Source organism: Narcine bancroftii, chromosome 1, assembly GCF_036971445.1.
Source record: "Narcine bancroftii isolate sNarBan1 chromosome 1, sNarBan1.hap1, whole genome shotgun sequence".
NCBI lineage: Eukaryota > Metazoa > Chordata > Chondrichthyes > Torpediniformes > Narcinidae > Narcine > Narcine bancroftii.
Window position 1 is genome coordinate 113899262 of NC_091469.1, and position 24738 is coordinate 113923999.

A 24738-nucleotide genomic window follows, 5' to 3' on the forward strand; every position below is an offset into this window, starting at 1 on the left:
CATCTGCAAATTTGCTGATCCAATTTATTATCCAGATCATTGATACAGATGAGATACAACAATAGCTCCAATACCAATCCCTGAGGTACACCACAAGTCACAAGCCTTCAGTCAGAGAAGCAATTATCCACCACTACTCTTTGTCTTCTCCCATCTAGCCAATGTGGAATTCATTTGACTACCTCCCCATGAGTACTTAGCATTTCTGAGCATTTCTAATTAACCTCTCATGTCGCATTGTGTCAAAGGCCTTACTAAAGTCCATGAAGTCAACATTTACACCCTTTCCTTCATCAACTCTCCTGGTACCCTCCTCAAAAAACTCCATAAGATTGGTTAAACGTGACCTACCATGCACAAAGCCATGTTGACTATCCCTAATCAGTCCCTGGTTATCCAAATACTTGTATACGGTCATTCCCAAAGAACACCTTCCAATAACTTATCTACTACTGACATCAGGCTCACTCGTCTATAATTTCCAGGTTACATTTGGAGCATTTTTTAAGCAATGGACGAATATGAGCTATCCTTCAATCCTTCGGCACCATACCTGTGGCCAAGGACATTTTAAATATTTCTTTCAGGCCCCCTGCAAATTCTACGCTAACCTCTCTCAAAGTCAAAGGGAATATCTTGTCAGGCCCTGGGGATTTATTTAACCTTATTTGCTTTAAGACCAACAAGCTCCTCTTCCTCTTTAATCTATATAGATTCCATTACCTCATTGCTTGGTTTCCTTATTTCCTTAGACTCTGTGCCAGTTTCCTAAGTAAATACTGATGCAAAAAACAATTTAAGATCTCTCTCATCTCATCTGGCTCCAATATCCCTCAAAAACCAAGGCACCCTATGCTTGTCAACTTTGCCTTTAATCCTAATAGAAACCACTCAAGCTCAAAATTTCACCTTTGAAGTCCTTCCACTTACCGAGCACGTCCTTTGCATAAAACAACTTCTCCCAATTTACACATTCTAGATCCTTTCTCATTTCCTCAAAATTAGCCTTTGTCCATTCTAGAATCTCAACCTGAGGCCCAGACCTATCCTTCTCCATAATTAAATTGAAACTAATGACACTGGATCCAAAATATTCCCCTACACATATTCTGTCACTTGTCCTGTTTCATTCCTACTAGGAGATCCAGTATATATAGACCAAGAAATATTTGTCTCTTGGTAATGGTAAACTGGACCAGTTGCAGATATTAATCAACAACTCACCTGCAAACAACTGGTGATTCCTTTAAGCAGCGGTGGAGGGAGATCCTTCCTGCTGCAGAACGTGTGTTCAGCTGTGCAAGATGAACACATGCTATTAGCTGCATTGTAAAAGTGCAGTCTCATGGTGTTGACATCAAACTTCATGTTAACTAACTTGGGAAATTCCTACTGTGCATGTTTCTGGCTGCAATAACATCTTTTCCGATATGGCAACTCGTGTGACTCAAAACCTGAATCACAAGGGCAAATCTACTGTAATTTTTTCATATTTAACCAGGCTACAATGACAAGCTATAACATACATTTGATATATTGGTATCATTTTGGAGATTTGCACTACAACACAGCCTTTTTCAAAGATAAATGCCAATATTAGATTAGATGTCAATATTAGATATTCCATTGCTCCCATGTCATGGCTTTTTCTTTCCTCATTGCTAGAAGGGGCCATTTTTGCTGAGATGGAAAGATGCTGTCCCTCCCACTCATCCTTAGTGGCTGTCGAATTATGATGGCAATATCTGTCTCTCTCAAAAGAAATGAGGTGTTCTACTACTTCAATGGATCTTAACTTTCTTTCTCTTTGGGGTCCTTTTGTCAATTACTTTCAAAACTTGTCGATTAATTTTTTTTTTTCATGACTTCATAGTTATCAGTTGTGGACTCTTTAAACTTGGCCAGTAGACCTCATAGGGTGGGGTTTGATTCTTAGTTTAGGAATAGATGCTTTTTTTTTACCCTTTCCTTTTTTCCATTTAATAACATAGGTTCATATGTACCTTGTTCATTGTTATTTGATATTTGTAACTCGATATTAATTTACTTTATTATTAACACCATATGTACCTATGTATTTTACAAATGTTAAAATCAATAAAAAGATTGAAAAAGAAAGATATTCCATTGCAAAATGTGTCAGAATGATAACACTGATCTGCAGCTACAATTATTTTGTGAAATGCTGATCTAAGTATCAGTCAATTTCTGGTAACACAAACACATCTGAATGTAACTGATTCCTAAGCCTGCTTTAAAAAAGAGTGAATTAAGCAAATAGTTGTGGGAGGTGGTGAACTGAACTGCTATTGCTCTCTGTGATTCAGTTCTCATTAATGCACAGAATTAAGTATCCAGAATCCTGGATGCTGCCTAACCAATTTTCATCAGAATTGACAGGTGGATGAGCTAGTTCTACAAATATGGCAAGTTTGGCAGATGTTACAATTTGATTGTGGTGCTTTCTGATTTCCCTGACCTACGTATACTCACTTAATCATGAAATGGTGCACTGTGGTAAAAATAATTGCTTTCATTAATTTTAACCTGAGTTGACAGTGACCATAGGGCCCTTTAATCAAAAATCTAAATGTTCCCCAAGATCTTATGAAAACTAGCACCCAAAGAACTTGTAATTTGTCTTTTTACGTCATCCCATTCTTCTGAAATGTTCAAAATGCTCTAATTTCTGTTGAGTTTCCAGTGAATTTTCAGAAAGATTATGATTAGGGTTTCTCTAAAATATTGTTTTTTTTAAGAAGATATGGAAAGGACATATGCTGACAAATTCATCCCCTATCATTCATCCCGAACATATAATGTGACATCGTTAGATATTAGAATGAGTTTGGAAGCTGTTGCTGTAATAAGGTGTGTTTAGCACCACTGACTACTGACCAGTTAAGAATGCTAGGCATTGCCTTCAACAATGGGTCATAAAACAAGAACTAAAATTGGACTGTATACTGAAAAGATGAATAATAAAGGATGCATTTAGAAAATTGATCAACGCTTAACATTTTGTTCATCTTGAGGCACAACCACACGTGCAAATAAAACATCTGACTAAAATCCACAGTAAATGAGTAAAATGGTGCCACCAGAGTTGAGAGCAAATATGATAATAATTACACACATTTATTCTGATTTTATACTAACTAAAATTACAAGTTTGATACTGAAGTGGCATTTGATACAGATTGTTCATACTCATCTTATCCTTTTTATCATTAACCACCCATAATGGTATAACCCAGAAAGTAAAATAGATAGAGACACCTCCTCGGAATAAATTCATAATATCTATTTATGCTGCTTTTGTTTAAATCAATTTTATTTGTTTTATGTAGTAATCTCATAAATTTTGCCTTCAGTTTATGTCATTAGTAGAGATGGCATCGAGCGCAGTGGATCGCTCCAATTGCAGGATGTCGAATAGTGAAGATCAGAGTTTCCCCAGATGACTACACCTGCAAAACGGGTATCCAGTTGCAGCTCCTAAGAGACCATGTTAGGGAAGTGGAGCTGGATGAACTCCAGATCATTTGGCAGGTAGAGGGGTAAGGGAAAGTTAGACAGAAGCTATAAGGAGATAGTCACACCCAAAAGTAAAGAGGCAGGTAACTGGGTGACTGTTAGGAGAAGCAAGGGGAATGAGCAGTCAGTGCAAATCACCCCTGCAGCCATTTCCCTCAACAACAAATATACAGTTTTGGATACTATTGAAGGGGCGATCTACCAGTGATGGCACAGAGTCTGACGCTTGAGATAAGTAAGGAATGGGGTGGAGAACTATAGTGATTGAGGATTCGATAGATAGATGGTTCTGTGAACAAGATCGAGATTACTGGATGATATGTTGTCTTCTAGGTTCCAGGGTCAGGGAAGTTTCAGATCAAGTCTGTAGCATTCTGAAGCAGGTGGGTGGGCACCTAGATGTAGTGGATCACATTTGAAACAATGACATTGCAGAGACATTGGTGATGCAAGGAAAGGATTGGCTGATTCAGGTACCAGAGTTTAGATTTTTTAAAAGGGAGGTAAGAGAGGTGAGTTAGGGGAGTAGTATTAATGGTTAGGAAGAAAGAGAGGACTCTGCGGAGGGAGAGTCTACTGAGTCAGTGTAGGTTGAAGTCAGAAATAGGAATGAAGCAATCACAGTATTGGGTGTAATCTATAGGCCTTCAAATAGCCCTCAGAACATCAAGGAATAGGCAGATTTTAGAATGGTGCAGAAATAATAGGGTTGTTGCTATGGAAGTTTCAACTTCCCAAATATTGACTGGTACCTCCTTATTGCAAGAGAGGTAGATGGTAGGTAAAGGGATCTGTGGTTGACAAAACAGGTGAAGCAGCTAGTTAACAGGAAGAAGGAAGCAAAATAAAACAGGAAAGGCTCATAAGAATTATATGATAGCCAGGAAGGAACTTAAATAAGGACTTAGGAGAGCTCAAAGGAAGCATGAGAAGGCCTTGGCAAGTAGAAATAAGAAGAACCACAAGGTGTTCTATGCATACATTAAGAACTTAAGGATGACAAGAGCGAAGGTAAGACCACTTAAGGATAAAGGAGGTAAAATGTGCCTGAAGGTGGAGGAGGTTGGAGAGTTCCAAAATTAATAATTTGCTTCACTATTCACCAGAAAAAAGGACCTTAGTCAAGGTGAGGTCAGAATAGAACAAGCCTTTGAGCTGGACTATGTAAAAATTAAGGAACAGGAAGTGGTGGATCTTCTTAAAAAATTAGGATTGATAAGTCATTGGGACTGGGGAAGATATACCCCAGGTTTCTATGGGAAAGGAGGGAGGAGATTGCTGGGGTACTGGCAATGATCCTTCCATCCTCCTTGGCCAGCAAGAAAGGTACAGGAAGATTGGAGAATGGCAAATGTGGACCCCTTGTTTAAAAAAGGTAATAGAGAGAATCCTATTATAGAATTATGGATCCATGAGTCTTACATTAGTGGTGGGAAAACTATTGGAGAGATTCTTAAGGATAGGATTTACTGGCAGTTAGTAAAGTACAGTCTTCTCAGAGAGAGGGCATGGCTTTGTGAGGGAACGTCATGTCTCATGAACCTAATTGAGTTTTTTGAGGAGGTAATAAAAAGAAATTGATGAAAGTAGGGTGGAAGATGTAGTCTATATGGATTTTAGCAAGGCATTTGATGAGGATCCCCATAGGTGACTTGTTCAGAAAACCATGAGGGATGGAATCATGGAACCTTGGCTGTGTGGATTCAGAATTTTAATACCTGTAGAAAACAAAGAGTAGTAGTGGATGGAAAGTATTCTACCTGGAGGTCAGTGATTAGTGAAGTTCCGCAAGGAACTGTTCTGGAATCACTGCTCTGTGTGATTTTTATAAATATTCTTGACAACGAAGTAGAGGGATGGATAAGTAAGTTTGTGGAAGATACAAAGGTTGGAAGTGTTGTGGATTGTGTTGAAAGTTGTCATAGGTTACAACAGGATATAGCTAGGAGGCAGAGTTGGGCAGAAAAGTGGAAGATGGAGTTAAATCTGGATAAGTGTTTGATGGATTTTGGAAGATCAAACTTGAAATTCCATGGTTAATGGCAGGATACTTAATATTGTGGAAGAACTGAGGGATCTTGGGGTCCAGTACATGTATCTTTCAAGGTTGTCACACAAGTTGAAAATTCTGAATCCACACAGCCAAGATTCCATGATCTCATAGTTCAGAAGACCTAATAAAGGCAGCTAGTTAACAGGGAGAAGGAAGCAAAAAAAAAAATAGGAAAGCCTCGTGAGAATTATATGATAGCCAGGAAGGAACTTAGGAGACCTGAAAGGGGGCATGAGAAGACCTTGGCAAGTAGAATTAAGAAGAACCCCAAGGCATTTATTATTTGGGTGATTGAGTTCAGGAATTACAAGGTAATTTGCAGTTCTATAAATCTCTGATGAATCTACACTTGATCGGGTTAAGTTCTGGTTACCTCATTACAGCAAGGATATGGAAGCTCTGGAGAGGATGCAGAGGAGATTTACCAGGATATTGTGTGGATTGGAAAATATGTCTTATGAGGCATGCTTAGCAGAGCTAAGGCTTTTTTTCTTTGGAGCAAAGAAGGATGAGAGGTGTCTTAATAGAGGCCTACAAGATTATGAGGCATAGATGAAGGAGACAGCCAGCATCTTTTTCCCAGGGAGGGAGTAGCAAACACCAGAGGACATCTGGTCAAAGAGGAGGGAGAAGAGTTTAGGGGAGACATTAGAGGTATTTTTACATAGAGCTGTGAGTGTTTGTAATTCATTGCCATGGGTGGTGGTGGAGGCTGGAACAAGAGGAGCATTGAAGAGACTCTTAGACAGGCACATAGATTAAAGAAAGAGTATTATGAGGCAGGGAAGGTTTAGTTATTTTGGGAAGGTATATATAGGTAGGCTCAACATCATGGGCTGAAGGGCCTGTACTGTGCTGTAATGTTCTATATTCTAACAGAGGGCATCATTTGGTCAACAATGAATGCAAAAACAGAAACCCAGCATTTTACGACAGCATTGTCGCCAATATAACACATTCTAAATATAAAACAGCTGGATCCACCAAATAGAAAAGTAGTTATGAAATAAGAAAATAGAAATGCGTTTTATTAAAAAACTAATACTCCTTAGGTAATTTTAAAAAAATCATTTTAAGGCTTTTCAAATACAATTAGAAAATTAATTTACATCTGCCATCCACTCAAACTTGATGGCACTGGAGACAGATTAGCTCAAGTTGTCCAACTCCAACTGAAATGAAGGCATTGCTATTTACTTAATTTATGTTGCACCATGTACTTATAATGGAATGTAAGCAAACCAAATATATGTTATCTGAAAGCTAAACACAAACATGAAATACAGACAACTTCTCCCCATCAAAGATTAACATTCCAACTCATTCTTTGACCTTCATCTTTCTACCTCAGCCTAAAATAAACCACAGGTAATCTTATCATCTTACTATATCATAACGGTAACCACTGAGTGCCCTTCAGAATGTCAACAATTACCACCCAATATCTCATCTTGCAGAAGATGGCTTGTTGTTTGATTCTTAACTCGGGTGTCCTGCTTCTGGCCTTTCTCTACAATCTGACACAAATTGCCTGGTTGAGATCCCCTGTTCCATTTCAGCAATAAAACAAAGCTCAGGTTTTAGGATTTTTCTTTCAAATAAAGCTCCTGCTATTATGTTCCAGATTCCAACAGTTATTGAGATTTATAAATGATTGTCACTGAAGAGGACAAACAAACTTGCCATAGATCATAAGATAATTGGGGTGGGGGGGGGGTGGAAATTTAATTCAGAGGTACAAATTAGGAGGCAGAGACAAAAACAAACAGAAAAAAAAGCTGTTTTCTTCAGACAGGGGTAAATAATCAAGGGACATACATTAAATTTAATTGGTAGACGACAGAGGAGACAAAAATATCCAAAGTAGTGGAACCTGAGGGGTCTTGATAGGGTGGATATGGAGCAGATGTGTCCACCTGTAGAAGAATCTTGAATTAGGGATGACTAACAATAGATACAGGTATGTCTATCTCAGAGAGAACTGAGGTGAATATTTTCTCCCTCAGAGCCAAGATTCTTTAGAAAGGACAGTGAAAGCAGAATTTTGTACATTTTCTTTTTAAAGACAGCAATAGATAAGACTCTCGAAGGAAGTAAAAGGCTATTGTGAAGGCACAGGAATGTGCATTAAATGCAATCAGAACAGGCCTTATCCTATTAAATAAGATAATGCCATCTCCTATTTCTGCTCCTAAATTGTATGTATTTTTGCATGAAATGAACAGAGATCTCTCCACACCTTGTCCAGCACTGTCCAGGCTCCTTGAGGAGCAGGTTCTCCAGTACAAGTGCTGGCAGCAGATTCAGTACTTGTTTTTAGAATTTGAAACAGAACTGCTTAGGAACAGGCTCATGATCTATTCAAAAGCTTCTTGTTTCCACTACTATACCTAGCAGCATTCCAGGCATATTCCAATCTCTTTAAACTTTTCTACTATCACCTAAATGCACATCTAGTACTTGACATTATTAGACTGGGAGAAAGATCCTGACTGCTTAACCTGTTTATTGATCTCCTGCAATGGGCCAATCAGAATTGTATTTTAAACAACCTAATTCATTGACTGATCTTTTTGGAATTATACTTCCACATATTGGGTCGTAGCCTTTTCTACATTGTTGGCTAGAGGAACTATCTTTTTTAAATGGAAAGATTCCAATCCACCTACTTTGACTCAATGGCTCTCTCAAATTATGTCATGTTTAAGTTTAGAGAAAGTTAGGAGTTGCATATTTGATACTTCTATTAAATTTGAAGAATATTGGCAGCCTTTAATAAACATGACTTAGTATAATTATTTTCCCTTCCAGACTATATTTTACTTCTTTTGTCTTTGTTGGTGAAGACCAGATGATTAATTTTTAATCAATAAATTCTCAGGAAAGGTTGTCCAGTCTTTTTCTTTTTTTTTTAAAGAGTAGGTGGGGTTTTATATAATAAAAAAAACCTTTTTTTGATGATTTCTGTTTGAGATGAGAACATATTTGTTAATTGTGCTGTAATGCGCAATATGTTACATCATATGATGTCATCTAGTGATTATTTTTTTCCTTTTTGGTCATGCACTCCTATTCTCCTCATGTATTGTTTACCTATAATATGATTAATAAAAAGATTGAAAAGGAAAGAAAGAGATATTAAACTAACCTCTTGTCTGCCTGCTCAACAGATTGTTCAATAAAATCACAAACTCCATTTAAGTTCTCTTAGTTGTCCAATCTACAATCTTCCCTTAACCAACACAATAAAGTTACAGTTTTTCTATTTTTATTCTCACCATCAAATAACATGTTGGCATTGCTTCACTTTTGCCATATCAATATCTAAATATTAGCCAATCTAACTTCACAACAGAGGCCTTAACAATTCAAAGAAGGTCCACTGTTTTCTCAGAAGATGCTAACATTTCCCATATATGCTGTTGTTTAAATCACATTGAAACAGATGGATTTTCATATCAACTCTGCCCTAGCTTGTACCCTAGTGAGGCCATTCCATCTCAGTGACTACCAGAGGCGCAGTACCCATGGTCGACAACGACTGACAGAGGCTGCACAAACCACATTCTCCACACACTAAAAAGCACTCTAAAGACAATAAAAGGTAGCTTATATCTTAAAGTTATTTCTGAATTCTCTGAAAGGCAAGTATAAGTAGCTGTACATGCAGCTTCATGGAGACAAAAGTGTCAGTCGGCACTGAATTCTTTGAATGGAGGACTGAACATAAAGTACTAGAGTGACCTCTTGGACTACTAAAAGTAATGCCATCTCTCTTTCACAGATCAAGGAGGTTGATTTGATTTATTGCAGGCTGCAATGTAGAAGATGGCGCTGGCAAAATACGGTGAAATCTTGCAAGCCCCTAACAGCCCCTCTCTTCTCATAAAATACAACCATTCAACATTGCTTTCCCTCCACTCTAACATTGTATATACTGGTAATTCTGCTCAAGTTCTTCTACTTTATATGGCTGCATGTGTTAGATTTAACCTACCAGCCTGGTCAAACAACTCTTCTCGCTCTACTAGGTACAATGTGACATATATATATAAAAACTAAACTTGTAGAAATAAACTAAAGGTGTCAGAAAGAAGGAATTCTTCCCATTTTCTGAATTGCATTCCAATAAGGCATATTTATTAAAGAAACCTCTCATGTAAAGAACAACTGTAATTTATATAGTTCAATTAAACAATCTAAGATTCATTAATATATCATTATAGTTAATTGGGAATGTCCTCTCCATTGCAATGTTAGTACAATGCTTTCCACTTGTCAATCAGAATACTCCTCTATTTAAAGAGGATCCACAAACAGGCACTAAGGATGTAAGTTTTAAAACGTTGACTGGGAGAGGGTCCACTTTAACAGTACCACACATGAACTTTACAAATTATTACAGTTTTGGCAAAGAATAGGATTTAAAAAATAACATTTTTGTATGTGATAATACAAATTTCAATAGATCAGTGAAACAATTTTTTAAATCAATCAAACCTCAAGTATTATTGTAGAAGACGATGGTCGTTATAGGATAAAAAGTACAATGTTACGCTATGTTTCCTAAACATCTATGACTATAAATAAAACATGAAAAATAGATGGTGACAAATCACGAGGAACCCATACATTAATTATTTATTCCATAAAAAAGAAAAGTGCTGATGACTCGTACCCGTACACATCAACATCAACTTATATCATATATATATCATAACAATTACAGCACGGAAACAGGCCATTAGGCCCTTCTAGTCCGCATGTACCATTAAATTAACAAAAATATCAAGGAATGCTCACACTGTCACTCTGAAAGGGATTCAGAAAGTTCCCACCCATCTCTCCATCATCTCGTGGAGTTCCAGGCGGATTACTCATACTTATGTTACTGGGAGAATTCTATGGATAGATACAGATAAATAAATATTATTCAGAAGGAAACCTCTGATTTTATCACAATGCAACGATCTTTATTCAAAACTAATAACATCAATTGCTCTTCTATGTTTGATAGGAGGCCATAGAAGATGCCTGACAACTGAACAGAATGATCAATCAAACAAGTTGTGGATATTTAATTCGTTTCCCTACTACCTCCTACTTCTCTGGCAACTTTGGTAAAATGGTTCGGGAGGAAGATTCTTGAGTATGATTTTAGGTTTTAATGTATATTAGTTGAAATTATAATATTTCATCTATTCAGTCAACATTTTATATTACGGTTCTGAACTTTTTTTTGCAGTAACACGCTTCAAAGTTCAAGAGAACCATGCTTAACTCCTTTCCTCATTGGAACTCTAAAGGGATTACTCATCACATAAATCCCTGGTAATACAAGCTGCTCAACTCAACCTTTAGCAGAGGAAAACTCCATCAAAGATTATGCATCTTTCTGCTAGCATCGACACTGAGCATGCATGGCCAACAAGTTGCATACAATGAATCCATTGTTATGGAAACCCATGTGCTTTTGGCTACAAAAAAGACATGATGCCCAGCACTGTGAAGCACCTGGTTATTAAAGAGGAGTTGCCTTCAGCTTTATGTAGCTTTTCTGGTATCAAAGGGCAGGCTGTCAGCATCACTGATGCTGGGTAGCCAAAGATTTAGTGACCTCTGTTTGACATACAAAATCTAATGAATAATCTGCCTTTTTGAAAAGTTATTTGCTGAATGAAGCTCTTCTTTCTTCCTCTCTAATCCTGTAGAAATCACAGTTATCTTCACATCTACAGTTAATACTCTGCTGCCTGATGGTCATGTTGCATGTCTAACAGATGGTCTCTTCTGCAAGTCCAATCTGTTCCTTCAGATATGTCATGGAGTATCAGAATCTATGGTACCCAAGATGGGTATTTGCATGTTGGCTCTTTCTCTGTGTTGTACTTTAATTTTTGAGCTCTGTCTCTAATTCTGTTCCACAATTATAAAACACAGTTACAGCCAATAGAAAGAAGCATTTCAAACAAATATATGAAAGTAATTTAAATTTCTTCAATCTAAAACAGTGAGATAAAATCAATTAAATTAAACTTTAGTTTAAATATTTATGCTGTGATAATAGTGGAACTGACTTTGTCCTTTACCTCTGTTTTGGAAACAAGTGCCAATCTTAAGAGTTGACTCTTAAAACCAGTTTATCCTAGAAAAATTATCAAGTTGTAAAACAATTTTTTTTTTGTAAATAGTTAATTGTTACAGCAAAACCTAAAAATAGTACACTTATTAAACATGTTCCTTACTTTGGAAATGCCGTCCATATCTCCTGAGCCTGAAATTAAAAGACATTCTAATTAGTTTTTGTTCTATCCATCTGAGCTCTATTATTCTCTTACAGCCCTCAATGGGTCTTGCAAATTTCAGTCATTCAAAACTGTCAGCTGCACAGCAAATGCTGGGGTAAATTAATCAAAATGCAACTTCATATCATTATTACATCCATTGTTTCAAGGCCACATCTTAATCTTTTCAGGCCTAATAAATGCCATAGGTTTACAAAATAAAAAGCTGGTTTAATTATTGTACAAATTTCCTTCCACTTTCAAGTCTACAATAATGCAGGAACAATAAGGATGAACTTTACATGGAGAAATTATCTTCCTGAGACAACACAAAATGTCAATTCCAGTTCCTACATTACCTTTATAAGCAATCTTCATCTTTATATTTTACAACATTTATATCACAGGAAACTGAATTTTCATATTTTTGATAAATCATTTCTGTTGTCAGATTCCCACTGTTCTCTTTTCCCCAACATGTCATTCACCTCTTCCCCACATCTTTTATTACCAACTCTCATTCCTAAGAATTGCTTACCTATTTGCCAAAGTGTTACCTCTATAATAAAGTGAGAGGGGAAAGCATTGTATTTGCTACACAAAAGGGTGCATTGACAGATGAATACAAGCTTATCACGGATTACTCACTAATTTTAGGCTACTATGACAATTTTCCCTGATCTTCAAATTGAGTTGATGGAGAAATCATCTGTTAATTAATTAAATGATGGAATAAGTCAAGAAGAAGGGGCTACACTTGTTCACGGGTAATATATATCCAACAGCTCTTTTGAAATGCCTTTTGAAATTTTTTGTCCTCCAATTTATTTCCTAATGCTGGTTCCCAAAACATATCCTCCACTGGCTTTTAAGATACCTTCCTATGCCAGACTGTTTACTTTGGCACTGCTATAATCAATAGAACACTAATGTAATAAATTAAATTAAAATGATACATCATCCTGTCAAGGCTTTTCTCCTCGTGGAATGTCCAACTTTCAGTTACCTCACTATTGAAGTACATGCCTCGAAATTGAATCTTATTTTTATTTCAAAGTTAAACTGGTGTTGGATTCAGCACTAACGTCCAATTATGGTGCTATGTAAAACATGGCAAGATTGGAAAAATCTATCTTCAAAACAGCAGGTACAGTAGTTTTCACCTTGCTTGCTGAATTAAAGCCAAACTAGAACAATTGTCAATAGCAGTTGAGATCACAGCCACCATGTCTTTGCTGTTAGGATCATGGGAAACAGATCACAGCCTTAAAGGACTCCTTCCTTGCCAGCATCAGTCCAACAGCATAAAGACTACCACAAATGTAAGGGAAAATCTGTGTCTTCATTTGTGTGGCCACACTTCTGTCCACTTCCCCAAACCTGGCTAGTTGTCCACAGATCAATTCTTAGGTTGCAAGTGGCCCAATATTTGTAATTTGTTTTGTGAGACCCACAGTACTGAAAATTTAAGCAGCCATATTTGGATAGAAACACTTCAATGACACGGTCAGGACCACTAATTACATCAGTTAACCTGTCAGAGAGTTTTCTTCTTGTTTACTGTGAGTTATAAATGAAGATCTAAGATTTCACATTGCATCATAAATGTCTGTCCCTCATGCAAAGATTAAATTGTGCATGTTGGTAACATCATCAAATATCAACAGATTTTTAATCACATTGAGGTACTTATAGCATTTTGACAATGGCCACTCTAATTACTGGATAGGCAGGACTTCCTAATGAAACATGTTGCAATTGCATATATGCTTTTGGACATGATTTGTATATGAAATAGAGGGAAAGGTTGATCTAAACTCTGCGCAACAAACTTTATCCAAATGAAACTGGCAGTCAAAGCAATGTAACAAAATTTCCAGCAATATTTAGGTTTACTAACAGTCTGTTTTACTCCCCTCTAATTCTTTCAGCAGATATATCAAAAAAGGATTAATATGCCATTGCGATTTGAAATAAACATTATGCCCTCTCTTTGTGATACAAATACTGGAACTCCAAGATGATTTGTGGTTAAACCAGTATATGTATATGTTTGTCTATTCGGGCACACCCATTGGTTAACTGTGCCTGTAGCTCCTCCCACAGGCTCCAGAATGTTCCACACCCCCCTTCCCAGTGCAGAACAGTCGAGCAGCATGGATGTGCTTTTATTCTAAAGCTAATAAAAGCCTATCAGTTTTTTCAACATCATTCTTTTGGAGTTATTGATGGTGCATCAGTATTTCTATACATTAATGGATTTAGGTTTTGGAACATACAGTGCCCTTCATAATGTTTGGAACAAAGACTCTGTTTTTCTTTATTTGCTTTTGTGGTCCACAGTTTTAAATTTGTAAACAAACAGTTAATATATAATTAAAGTGCACATTTGTATACATTTTGGTTTGACTACGTAGAAATTACAGCACTTTTTATACCTAGTCCCTTTGTTTCAGGGCACCATAATGCTTGGGACATTCGGCTTCACAGGTGTTTGTGAGTACTCAGATATGTTTAATTGCTTCATTGGTGCAGGTATAAGAGAGCTAGGCTTGCTTCCAACTTTTTGACCACCTTTGGAATCTTTAGTAGCTATTTTTCAACATGAGGACCAGAGTTGCGCCAATGAAAGTCAAATAAGCCATTATGAAGCTGAAAAACAAGAATAAAACAGTAAGAGATATCACCCAAACCTTTCGATTGCCAAAATCAACAGTTTGGAACATCTTTACGAAAGAGTGTACTGGTGAGCTCAGTAATCGTGAAGGGACTGGAATTCCAAGGAAGATCTCCACTGCTGATGACAAGAATTCTCACCAAAATTAAGAAAAATCATCAAACGTATGTCTGATAGATCAGAACCATTCTTCAGAAGGTAGGTGTGGACCTGCCAAGGATTACCGTCCACAGAAAACTTCATGAAGAGAAAAGAAGATGCCACACTGCAAAATGCAAACCACAGTGTGCTTTGGATCTTGGGCAGTTCCACATTTTGATCTTGTCTTCACTCTGAAACAAATTAATCTTGGTCTCATCTGTCCACAAGACCTTTTTCCTGAATTCTGCAGGCTCTTTTAAATATTCCTTGGCAAATTGTAATCTGGCCAAGTGGTTTCCATCATGCAGTATAACTTCTGTATTTCTGTTCATGAAGTCTTCTGCAAACAGTAGTCATTATCCATACTTGTTTCCTGAAGAATGTTTCTGATCTGTCAGACTTAAGTTTGGGGATTATTCTTCATTCTGATGAGAATTTGTCTGTCATCAGGAGTAGTGGTCTTCCTTGCAATAACTCTCTTCTTAATGATGTTCCACACTGTTGATTTTTTATTGTTTTATTCTTATTGTTCAGCTTCATGGTGGCTTTTTTTGACTTTCACTGGCAAAACTCTGGTCCTCATATTGAAAAATGGCAACTACAGACTCCAAAGGTGATCAAAAGCTTGGAAGCAAGCCTAGCTCTCTTTTCCCTGCAGCAATGAAACAAGTAAACATACCAAAGTGGTTAAAAAAAACACCTGTGACATCAAATGTCCCAAACATTAGAGTGCCATGAAATGAGGGCCCTATGTATAAAAAGTGCTGTAATTTCTACAAAGTCACAACAAAATGTATACAAATAACCTTGAATAAGATCTGGAATGTGCATTTTAATTGCATGTGAATTGTTTGATTATAAATTTAAAATGGTGGAGCACAAGGGCAAATAAAGGAAAAAAAGTGTCTTTGCCCAAACATTATGGGGAACACTGTATGTCAACTGGTTGCAATCTACATTAAAAAAAACATGTTTCTAAAAGGAATAAAATATAAAAGGCAGCAATAAAGGAAAATTGAAGGAAGAATGTTTGGAAAATACAAACATAAAAGACACAGAAAAATGAAACTGAGAAGAACATATCTGCAATCAGGGAATGCAAATATTTACTTACCTGTCTTTTTATAATTTATTACCTCTTTTAATTAAACTGCAGACCCAATACCAGTCAGGGAAACAAGAAGTATAATGGCAGAGGGAGGCCCAAGGATTTCTACTGGGAATTGTTCCCCTGGCAAAATGTCTAAAAATTACAAAACTTGCTTTATTTCACCCTCTTTTGTCCTCTGTTACCTCCCACTAGGCTTATTTGATGGATTTTCCACTATTTGAGCGAGTCACAGAGTTTCACTAATAATAGTACTGCAGGAGCGATGATGTTATTGTGCTATAGATTTTACATTAATTAAAATTGGTTTTCCACCTGCAGCTAAATTAAAAAGTTAGCAAGGATTAAAAAAAAGCATCAAGTGCGAATGAATGAACCTGTAACATGCAAGTCAGTTCACAAGATTTTAACCGCACACGATTCCAAGCTAGTTTTGATAAGGAAGTTGCGAAAGAGTTGAAAATCATATTCATTCTCAACATTTTTCATTTTCTACTCAAGTTTCCTACAGGCATCAATGGAAACTTCTGAAAAATTTAAAAAAAACTTTTTCAAAGAAAGTTTGGAATTTTTTTTGATTCATTTGTTATTTTGTGTTTTGAGTTTTTTAAAAATAATTAGAAAGCACTGATTTGCAACTTTCAATAACTTTGCCAAAAAATACTCCAAAAGTTCATTTTTACAGAGTTTGAAAGAGTATTAATAATTGCTGCTTGGAATCAAGATGTACTGTAGTACTGTATTGAAAGAGGCTCAGCAAATTTCATGGACAATGAAAAATCTAAACAAATGTTTTGGTAATCGTCAAATTCAAATCAATTAACATGTCAAGAGAGAAAAGAAAACAGAAACATCAGAGAAATTAGGAACCTCAGCTAATCTTTGTTTATCAATTTGAAATGCTACATTACAAATGTACAAACTCAATATCTTCCAAGTTACATATTCCATATCTATAATTTTACATTCTGTAATCCTTTTCCTACCATAAATAAATAATTTTGCTGACATATCAGTAGAAACAAATTAGTGCAGATGAGGATTGCTGTAAAAGCTGAAATTGCACAATTTACTTAATTCATGAGGCATGGGATCCATGGAAGCTTGGCTGCAAGGATTCTGAATTGGCTTGCCCACAGAAGGCAGGTGTGTGGTAGTAGATGGAGTGCATTCTGCCTGGCAAGCAGTGACATAGTGTTCCAGAAGGATTTGTTCTGGGACCCTTGCTCCTTGTGATTTTTATCAAAAAAAGTAGAAGAATGGGTCAGTAAGTTTGCAAATGACATGAGGGTTGAAGGTTTAGTGGATAGTATAGTGATTTGTCACAGGTAATAACGGGATATAGAGAGGATGTAGAGTTGGATGGAGAAGTGACAAATGGAGTTCAATCCAGAAAAGTGTGAAGTGATACACTTTGGAAGATCAAATTTAGATGGTGGAGTACATGCTTAATGGTAGGATTGTTAGCAGTGTGGAGGAAAAGAGGGATCATGGTGTCCAGGTCTATAGATCCTTAAAAAGGTTGCTGCGCAGATGATAGATAAATTAAGAAGGTGTGTTGTTGGACTGCAATAGTCAGGGGCTAGAGTTCAAGAGCCACAGGCTTTTTCCTTTATAGAGTTACAGCTCTATAAACACTGGTTAGACCACACTTAGACTGTTGTGTTCAGTTCTGGTTGCCTTGTTATAGGAAGGATGTGGACATTTTAGAGAGGTTACTGAGGAGATTTATCAGAATGCTTCCTGGATTGGAGTACATTTTCTCTTTAGAACAAAAATGGAGGATGAGATGAATTAACAGAGGTGTATAAGATTATGAAAGGCATGGATAGGGTGGACAGCCAGGATCTTTACCTAGGGCAGCAATGGCCAATACCAAAGGCCATTTGTTTAAGATGAATGGAGGTGGGTGGCTGGAATGCACTGGTAGGTGGTGATAGAAGCTGATACAAAAAGGATATTTTAAATATACTTAGATAAGCACATGGATGTATGAAAATGGAGGATTATGTGCTATGTAGGATGGAAGAGCTGATTGATGTGGAGCAGGGTTATATAGGTTATTACAACATCGTGAGTCAAAAGGCCTGTATTGTGCTGTACTGTTCTATGTTTTGCTTGGTTTTATTTGCACACTTACAGTAAACAGAATTCATCAGGGAGAAGAGGGGGGGGGGGTGTTTCAATAACTTTAGGAAATGTTCCACCCCTAGGAGTAGATTATAATTAATGAGCAGCTGCTTTAAGTTGGTTAATCACATTAATACTGAGTGAAATATGCCAACTTAAGGCTGTACAGATTGGAATCAAACCCCACTTGCATTGTCATATACACATCAGGAAGTTTATTTCTTTTAATTTAGAGATACAACACAGTAACCAGCCCCTCCACCCACAAGCGTGCTCTGCTCAAATACACCCATGTGACCTATTAACCTGTAGACACGGGCAGAACATACAAACTCCTTACAGGCACTGCCAGATTCAGACCAATATATTGGTGCTGTAATATTGTTGTAGTAAACACTATACTGACTGCTACATTTTCTGATGTGATTTGACAAATGTAACAAAATAACTAAAAACAGCACAAAGAGTTTTATGTTTTATTATTATTTTCTTGTTACCTAATGATCCATTCATGTGATGTGGTTCCATTCCACCCATAGCACCTATTGGACCATCTGAGCCAGGGCCCATGGGAAACTGCAAATTTAAATAAAAGAAACTACATGTAACTGCCAAAGGAATGTCCCACATTTGGAAAAGATTCTTCAACAGGTTCAAGATCCTTATTAGTTGCATTAAACAAAATTTATTTTGAAGTTTGGTGAGCTGATTTCCACTGGTCAATGAATGAAGTAGACACATGGAGGTTTACACTCAATCTTCATTCTTTTTTTCGGAAAACATAACTCTGTTCAAAATGGATGTTATACACCTTACATGCTGTAGTATCACCAACCATTTCTGGCAAATAGAATTTGGGGAAACCTTCAATTTGAGACATAATTACTATGGGGTTCCTCCATAACAAAAAGTTATGTTATGATTCCTGGTGGTGATGAAAGGAGATATAAAAACAAGCCTAATTTTTATGATGATATGTCCTTTTGAGCATATCAAAAAAGCATTTCATGCTTTATATATTCCAATGATTAAACAATTTCTGTGGGTCATGAAAAACAAAAACTGTTAATCTGACAATTCCCATGATGTCAAATACGACTCCGGGTCGTAAAAGGTTGTGGATAGATGTCCCACTCCACAGACTTGAGCATCACTATCAAGACTGGTGTTCCAATCCAGGATTGAAAGAGTATTGCATTATCACATGAACTATCTTTCAGACATTATACCAGGATCCTGCCTACACTTCCACCTGAATGTAAAAGATGCCAATGTATTATTTTCAGGAACAGGAAAATTATCCTGTGTCCCAGCAAATACTTATGCCTTGGTCGGTCAACAAAACTACATATAATCATGATCACATAGCTCTATCTGTGCACAAATCATCTGATGTGTTTTCTAATACTATCTCTATGCTTCTTCTTTTAGAGATGGAAAAATAGATTAGGAAAGAAAAGTGACAAGTTTTGGCACCTACATTTCATGTTGCTTTTTAATTACCTATCCATAAATAATAACATAAACGATATTTTAATCTCCTACTGGTGACATCATTGTGCAACATTTCTTAATTGATTAACATTGTATGGTAAAGCGCTGTGGAGATGTGGCACTGTGGAAATGTGAGAACTGCAAACAATGGTACGGACCTTCGGCAGAAAGTTGTGAGGCTGCATGGCCTGGTCTGGTGTGGTGATCGGGCCTCTGTTGTGGGGATGAGGCTTCCAGACTTTGACGTTGTCTTCTGCTGATGGCTGAGGAGGAGATGCTGTGGCGGGTTTTGCGGCGGTGTGCCGGAACAGGAGGCATCATGTGCTTGGTTGGAAGGATCTGGAGGTCTGTATGTTCTGCGGCCGTGTCAAGTTCTGAAATTCTGGAGAGTAGGGCCCTCCGGTGGATTGTGGGGCTGGCGAGAAGGTCATTGGGTCTCTTTATCGCTATTGGGCCGAAACTTGCAGTCCGGTATGGACACATGAACTGTGTGGCGGTCTTCACTTCAAGCTACTAGACTTTTTAAAATCTAAAGCTACGAAAATGTAACTTGTCTTCGCTGTGACTACTGTCTAGTTCTTCATATTTACTGTAATGTTTGCACTTTCTCTATTCATTATGTAGCTCTATGTAGGTGTGTTTCAGTCTTGTATAGTTTCTTTTCCTTTTTTGTCTGGTGTAGGAATGGCATGGTCTTGTGTGGTCTACGTTGTTTTTGTGTAATCTTGTGATGTGTAGGTAGCATTATGCTTTGGAGGAACGTTATCTCGTTTTTTTTACTCTGCACTGTTTTACAGTCTGATCTTAAATGACAATAAAGGTATTGTATCATTGCTGGAACAATTTGAAATTGCACCTGAAATTGTGTGTCAAATAAAGGTAAGTGCATGATATTAACATTTGACAATTTTTATATCTGCAGGTGAAAAAGTCCCTCTTCAGTGTAGATTCAAATTTTACAGCTTTGTTATGCAGCGAGCAAGAACATTTATATTAACAAATTGAAAAAGAAACAAAGTTCTTGCTTTATCTACTTACATTAGACCTGCTAGCCCCAGGTGGAACAGCATTCATTATAGTATACATATTGTCACTCGAGTTCGTTGAATCTGAAACAGCCAAAAATACGAAAGGTTTAAAACACTTTCAAGAATATTGGAAAACTTTTGTGTTGGTGACAGAGGAATCTACTGCCTTAAACCAAAAAGAACAAGGAAAGCACATGACTATTGGTCTTCATTGCAAGTACAACTTTCCTTCCTTGTCGTGGGGCAACGTAACATGGACATGAGCTATTTCCACCCATAGAGGGAGATCCTCACAGGAGTGCCAGATGAAATCCAGCAGCACCATTGATAAGGAGATCTGTTTACACTTGATTTCATCATATTATACAATCACACTCAACTCCAAGGTCAACCAACAAGGGTCTGTTACTGTGCTATATGCCTAAATTCACTTCAAAACAGACAACTGGACCATTCAAAATGAGAATCAGGATTTATTGTCATGAACATGTTGCGAAATTTGATGTTTTGCAGCAGCGTCAAAGTGAAAACGTTCATATAAACCACCTTATAACATTTAAAAAAGTTCACTGATTCTTCAGATATCTGATGGCAGCAGGCAAGAAGCTGTCCTTGTGCCGTTGAGTGCTTGATTTTAGGCTCCTGTACCTTTTTCCTGATGTTAGCAGTGAAGAAGGCAAGGCCTGGGTGGTAGGGGTCTTTGAGGATAGATGCTGATCTACCTCTAGTAGATGTCCTCGATGGAGTAAAGTCTGCGACATCACATAACCCTTTGGAATTTTTTCACAAAGACATATAGAGAACCTGTTTCCACCTCCATATAATCACCTGACCCTATACTTGCAGAAATTCATATGCTGGTGAAGCTATTATTCATGCGGTTAACTTGTAGATGATTTCATTGCATTCTTCATCATTCTTCTTTGTTCTAGCCTGCACAAATTGACATTGTCCAAAAGCCTGGTGCCAGTGCGTGGAGCTGGAGCATGGTTGTGGTGGAAGTAAGTCAATTAATCAGTTTTTAAATTCTTGCCACTCTCTTAAAATGGCCTCACCCCTTCCTATCCTGTTGAGCCCTAAAATTCTCAAAGATATCTGCATTTGTTTAATTTCACCTTTTGACTTTTCCAAAATCTTCCTCAAAATTTGGCAATTAGTTAAGATGATTTAGATCAGTGGTTTTCAAACTACCCCCCTGAACAATCCCTATGCCATAACTGCTCTGTAAGGGATTGCTTAAAGTGGTATGTGAGTAGAAAGAAAAAGGTTTGAAAATCATTATTTTAATCATACCTAATTGACTCGTTATGTGCACGGTTTCATAACTCCAAAGGAAATGGGCCAATGACAATTTTTCTCAAGCAAAATATTTCAGTAACAATTGGGTCTCGAGCAGTGATTCTCAACCTTTCCTTTCCACTCACATCCCACTTTAAGCAATGCCTCACTAATCACAGAGCTCCTATGGCAGAGGGAATACTTAAGGTAGAATGTGAATTTGGGGGGGGGGGGAGGGCCGTTTGAAAACCATTGATTTAGGTGATGCCCATAAAACTTAATCAGTACTCTACAAACTGAATTCAGCTAGTTCAGAAAAAAGTTTGTTTAAAAGAAGTTGGAGAATCCTTATATCTCTACATTTGTTTCTAATAGCTTAGGTGAATCATTTATTCAATCTTTTCATAGTTAAATAAAACAAATACACTGCTATTCTTTTGGCTATTTTGTTTAGAACCATAGAACATTACAGCACAAAAATAACTTGAAACTAATGGCATTTTGATTACTTGACCAAAATGTTTCCCTACACATACTTCTGTCACCTGTTCTGTCTTAATAGGAGATTATTGTTCTCTTGTTGGTACCTCTATATATTGATTTAGAAAACTTTCCTGAACTTATCTGACAAATTTCAAGCCATTCAGCCCTTTTATAGTATGGGAGTCTCAGACAATATGTGGAAAATTAAAATCTCCTATAATCAAAACCTTACATTTCCTGCATTTGTCTGCTAGCTCTCTACAGATTTGCTCCTCCAATTCTCGTTGACCATTGTATGGTCTATAATACAACCCTGTGAGTGTGGTCTTTCCTTTCCTTTTCCTCAGCTTCACCTATATAGCCTCAGTAGACAAGCCCTCTGGTCTGTCCTGCCTGAGCACAGCTGTGATATTTTCCCTGATGAGCAATGCTTTTCATCCCCCCTTCTATCGTGTCTAAAGTAATGGAAGCCCGGAACACTGAGCTGTCAGCCCTGCCCCTTCTGCAACCAAGTTTCACTAATGGCCACAATGTCATAATTCTATGTGCCAATCCATGCTCTAAGCTTGTCTGCTTTTCCGACAATTCTTCTTGCATTCAAATAGATGCCCTTGAGAACATTTCCACCATGTACAACTATTTGACTTCTAATTGTGCATGCAACTTTCACATAATCTTTTCCCTCCTCCACTCCTCTATCTGCTCTGGCACTCTGGTTCTCATCCCCTTGAAAATCTAATTTAAACCCACCAGAGCAACACTAGCAAATCTTCCTGTAAGGATATTAGTCCCCATCCAGTTCAGATGCAAATTATTACATCGGAACAGGTCCTACCTTCCCTGGAAGGGAGCCCAATGATTCAGAAACCTGAAGCCCTCCCTCCTGCACCATGTCTTTAGCCACATGTTAAGCTGCATTATCCCCCTATTTCTAACCTCACTAGTGCATGGCAAGTGTAGCAACCATGAGATCACAACCCTGGAGGTCCTGTTCTTCAACCTAGCACTTAACTCCCTGAACTCTCCTTGCAGGATCTCCTCAACCTTACTACCCATGTCCCTATAAAGACCATGACATCTGACTGCTCACCCTCTCTCCTGAGAATAGCATTAACTTGATCTGATATATCTTGGACCCTGACACCAGGTAGGCAATGTACCATCCAGGATACTCGATCTCTTCTACAGAACCTCTTATCTGTCTAATTGTGGAATCCCCTATCACCACAGCTCGTCTCTTCCCCTCCTTTCCCTTCTTAGCCACAGAACCAGACTCCATGCAAGAGACCTGATCACCATGGCTTGTCCCCGGTGGGTTCCCTGCTCACCAGTATCCGAAATGGTATTCTTGTTATTGAGAAGAATGGCCACAGGGATGCCCTACACTGCCTGCCTGTTCCCTCTCCCTCCTCCTGCCTCCTACACGTGATAGTATCCCTTTCACCCCCTCTGCCTCCCAAATGATCCAAAGATCATCCAACTCAAGCTGCAATTTATTAACTCTGCATGTCAGGAGCTGCAGCTGATGCACTTCTTGCAGATAAAGAAATGTCTCCCCTAATTATAGCTGATAGCAAATTTCCAAATTTTAAAATGAACTCAATGTAAAATTTTCATACAAGACAGACATCCTGTCTTATTCTTACACTCAGTTTTAATATGTTCGAAGTTCAAATTTGCCAGAGTACATACATCACCTAAAACAGTGAGATTCTTTCTCCTGCGGGCCAGGCAGAATTTCTACATATTGGTAACTGTAAATTGAACTAGAGAAGAAATAAGTAAACAAAGAAAGGAATGTAAACTGACTGTATTAATACAGAAAAAAATAAATATTCAATAATAAATAATGTGCAAGGAGTCCTTAAATTACCCTCTGAGTTTTTTATTGAAGAATTTGATAGCTGAGGAGCAGCAATTGTTCCTGAACCTAGTAGTATGAGTTCTGTGGCACCTATACCTCTTTCCTGTTAGCAGCATCAAGAACAGAGCATGTCTTGGGTGGTGTGGATCCTTCATGATCCCTGCTGCTCTCCAGCAGCAGTGGTTCCTCTCGATGTTGTCAAGGGTGCGGAAGGTTTTGCCTGTCATGTACTGAGCTGTGTCCACTACCTTTTGCAGGGTTTTCCGCTCAGAGGTATTGGTGCACCCATACGAGGCCATGATGTAGCCAGTCCACTACACATCCGTAGAAGTTTGCCAAGGTTTCGAATGACATACCAAACATCCGCAAACTCCTGAGGAATAAAGGCGCCTGATGAGATTTCTTCGCAATGACATTGATATGATGGGTCCAGGAAATGTCCTCCAAAATAGTGACTCCCAGGAATTTAAATTTGCTCACCCTCTCCACCTCTGATCCCCCAAAAATCATTGGATCGTACACCTCTGGTTTTCCTTTCCTGAAATCTACAATCAGCTCCTTGGTTTTGGTGACATTGAGTGCAAGGTTGTTGTTGGCACAGCATTCAGCCAGGTTTCCAATCTCCCTCCTGTACGCTGACTTATCACCCCTTTTTATAAAG

General features: G+C 37.7%; 1 protein-coding gene and 1 long non-coding RNA gene across 6 annotated transcripts in view; one reads left to right on the forward strand and one right to left on the reverse strand.

Moving 5' to 3' along the window:
• Positions 1 to 24738, reverse strand: part of ssbp2b (single stranded DNA binding protein 2b) — a 427857-nt gene that overhangs the window by 12822 nt on the left and 390297 nt on the right. For 4 of the 5 annotated variants that reach the window (XM_069936385.1, XM_069936398.1, XM_069936391.1 and 1 more), the window contains 5 exons: positions 20463 to 20533; positions 18428 to 18506; positions 11836 to 11864; positions 10394 to 10492; positions 1225 to 1295 (listed from right to left, as the gene is read on the reverse strand). In XM_069936385.1, the coding sequence (XP_069792486.1) occupies positions 1225 to 1295; positions 10394 to 10492; positions 11836 to 11864; positions 18428 to 18506; positions 20463 to 20533 (349 nt within the window). The remainder of the gene's footprint in view (positions 1 to 1224; positions 1296 to 10393; positions 10493 to 11835; positions 11865 to 18427; positions 18507 to 20462; positions 20534 to 24738) is intronic. The other variant, XM_069936383.1, reaches the window with a different exon arrangement.
• LOC138762886 (uncharacterized) lies at positions 4360 to 11049 on the forward strand. The gene is made up of 3 exons (XR_011357226.1): positions 4360 to 4548; positions 10608 to 10739; positions 10836 to 11049. It is a non-coding gene; the product is annotated as an uncharacterized lncRNA (long non-coding RNA).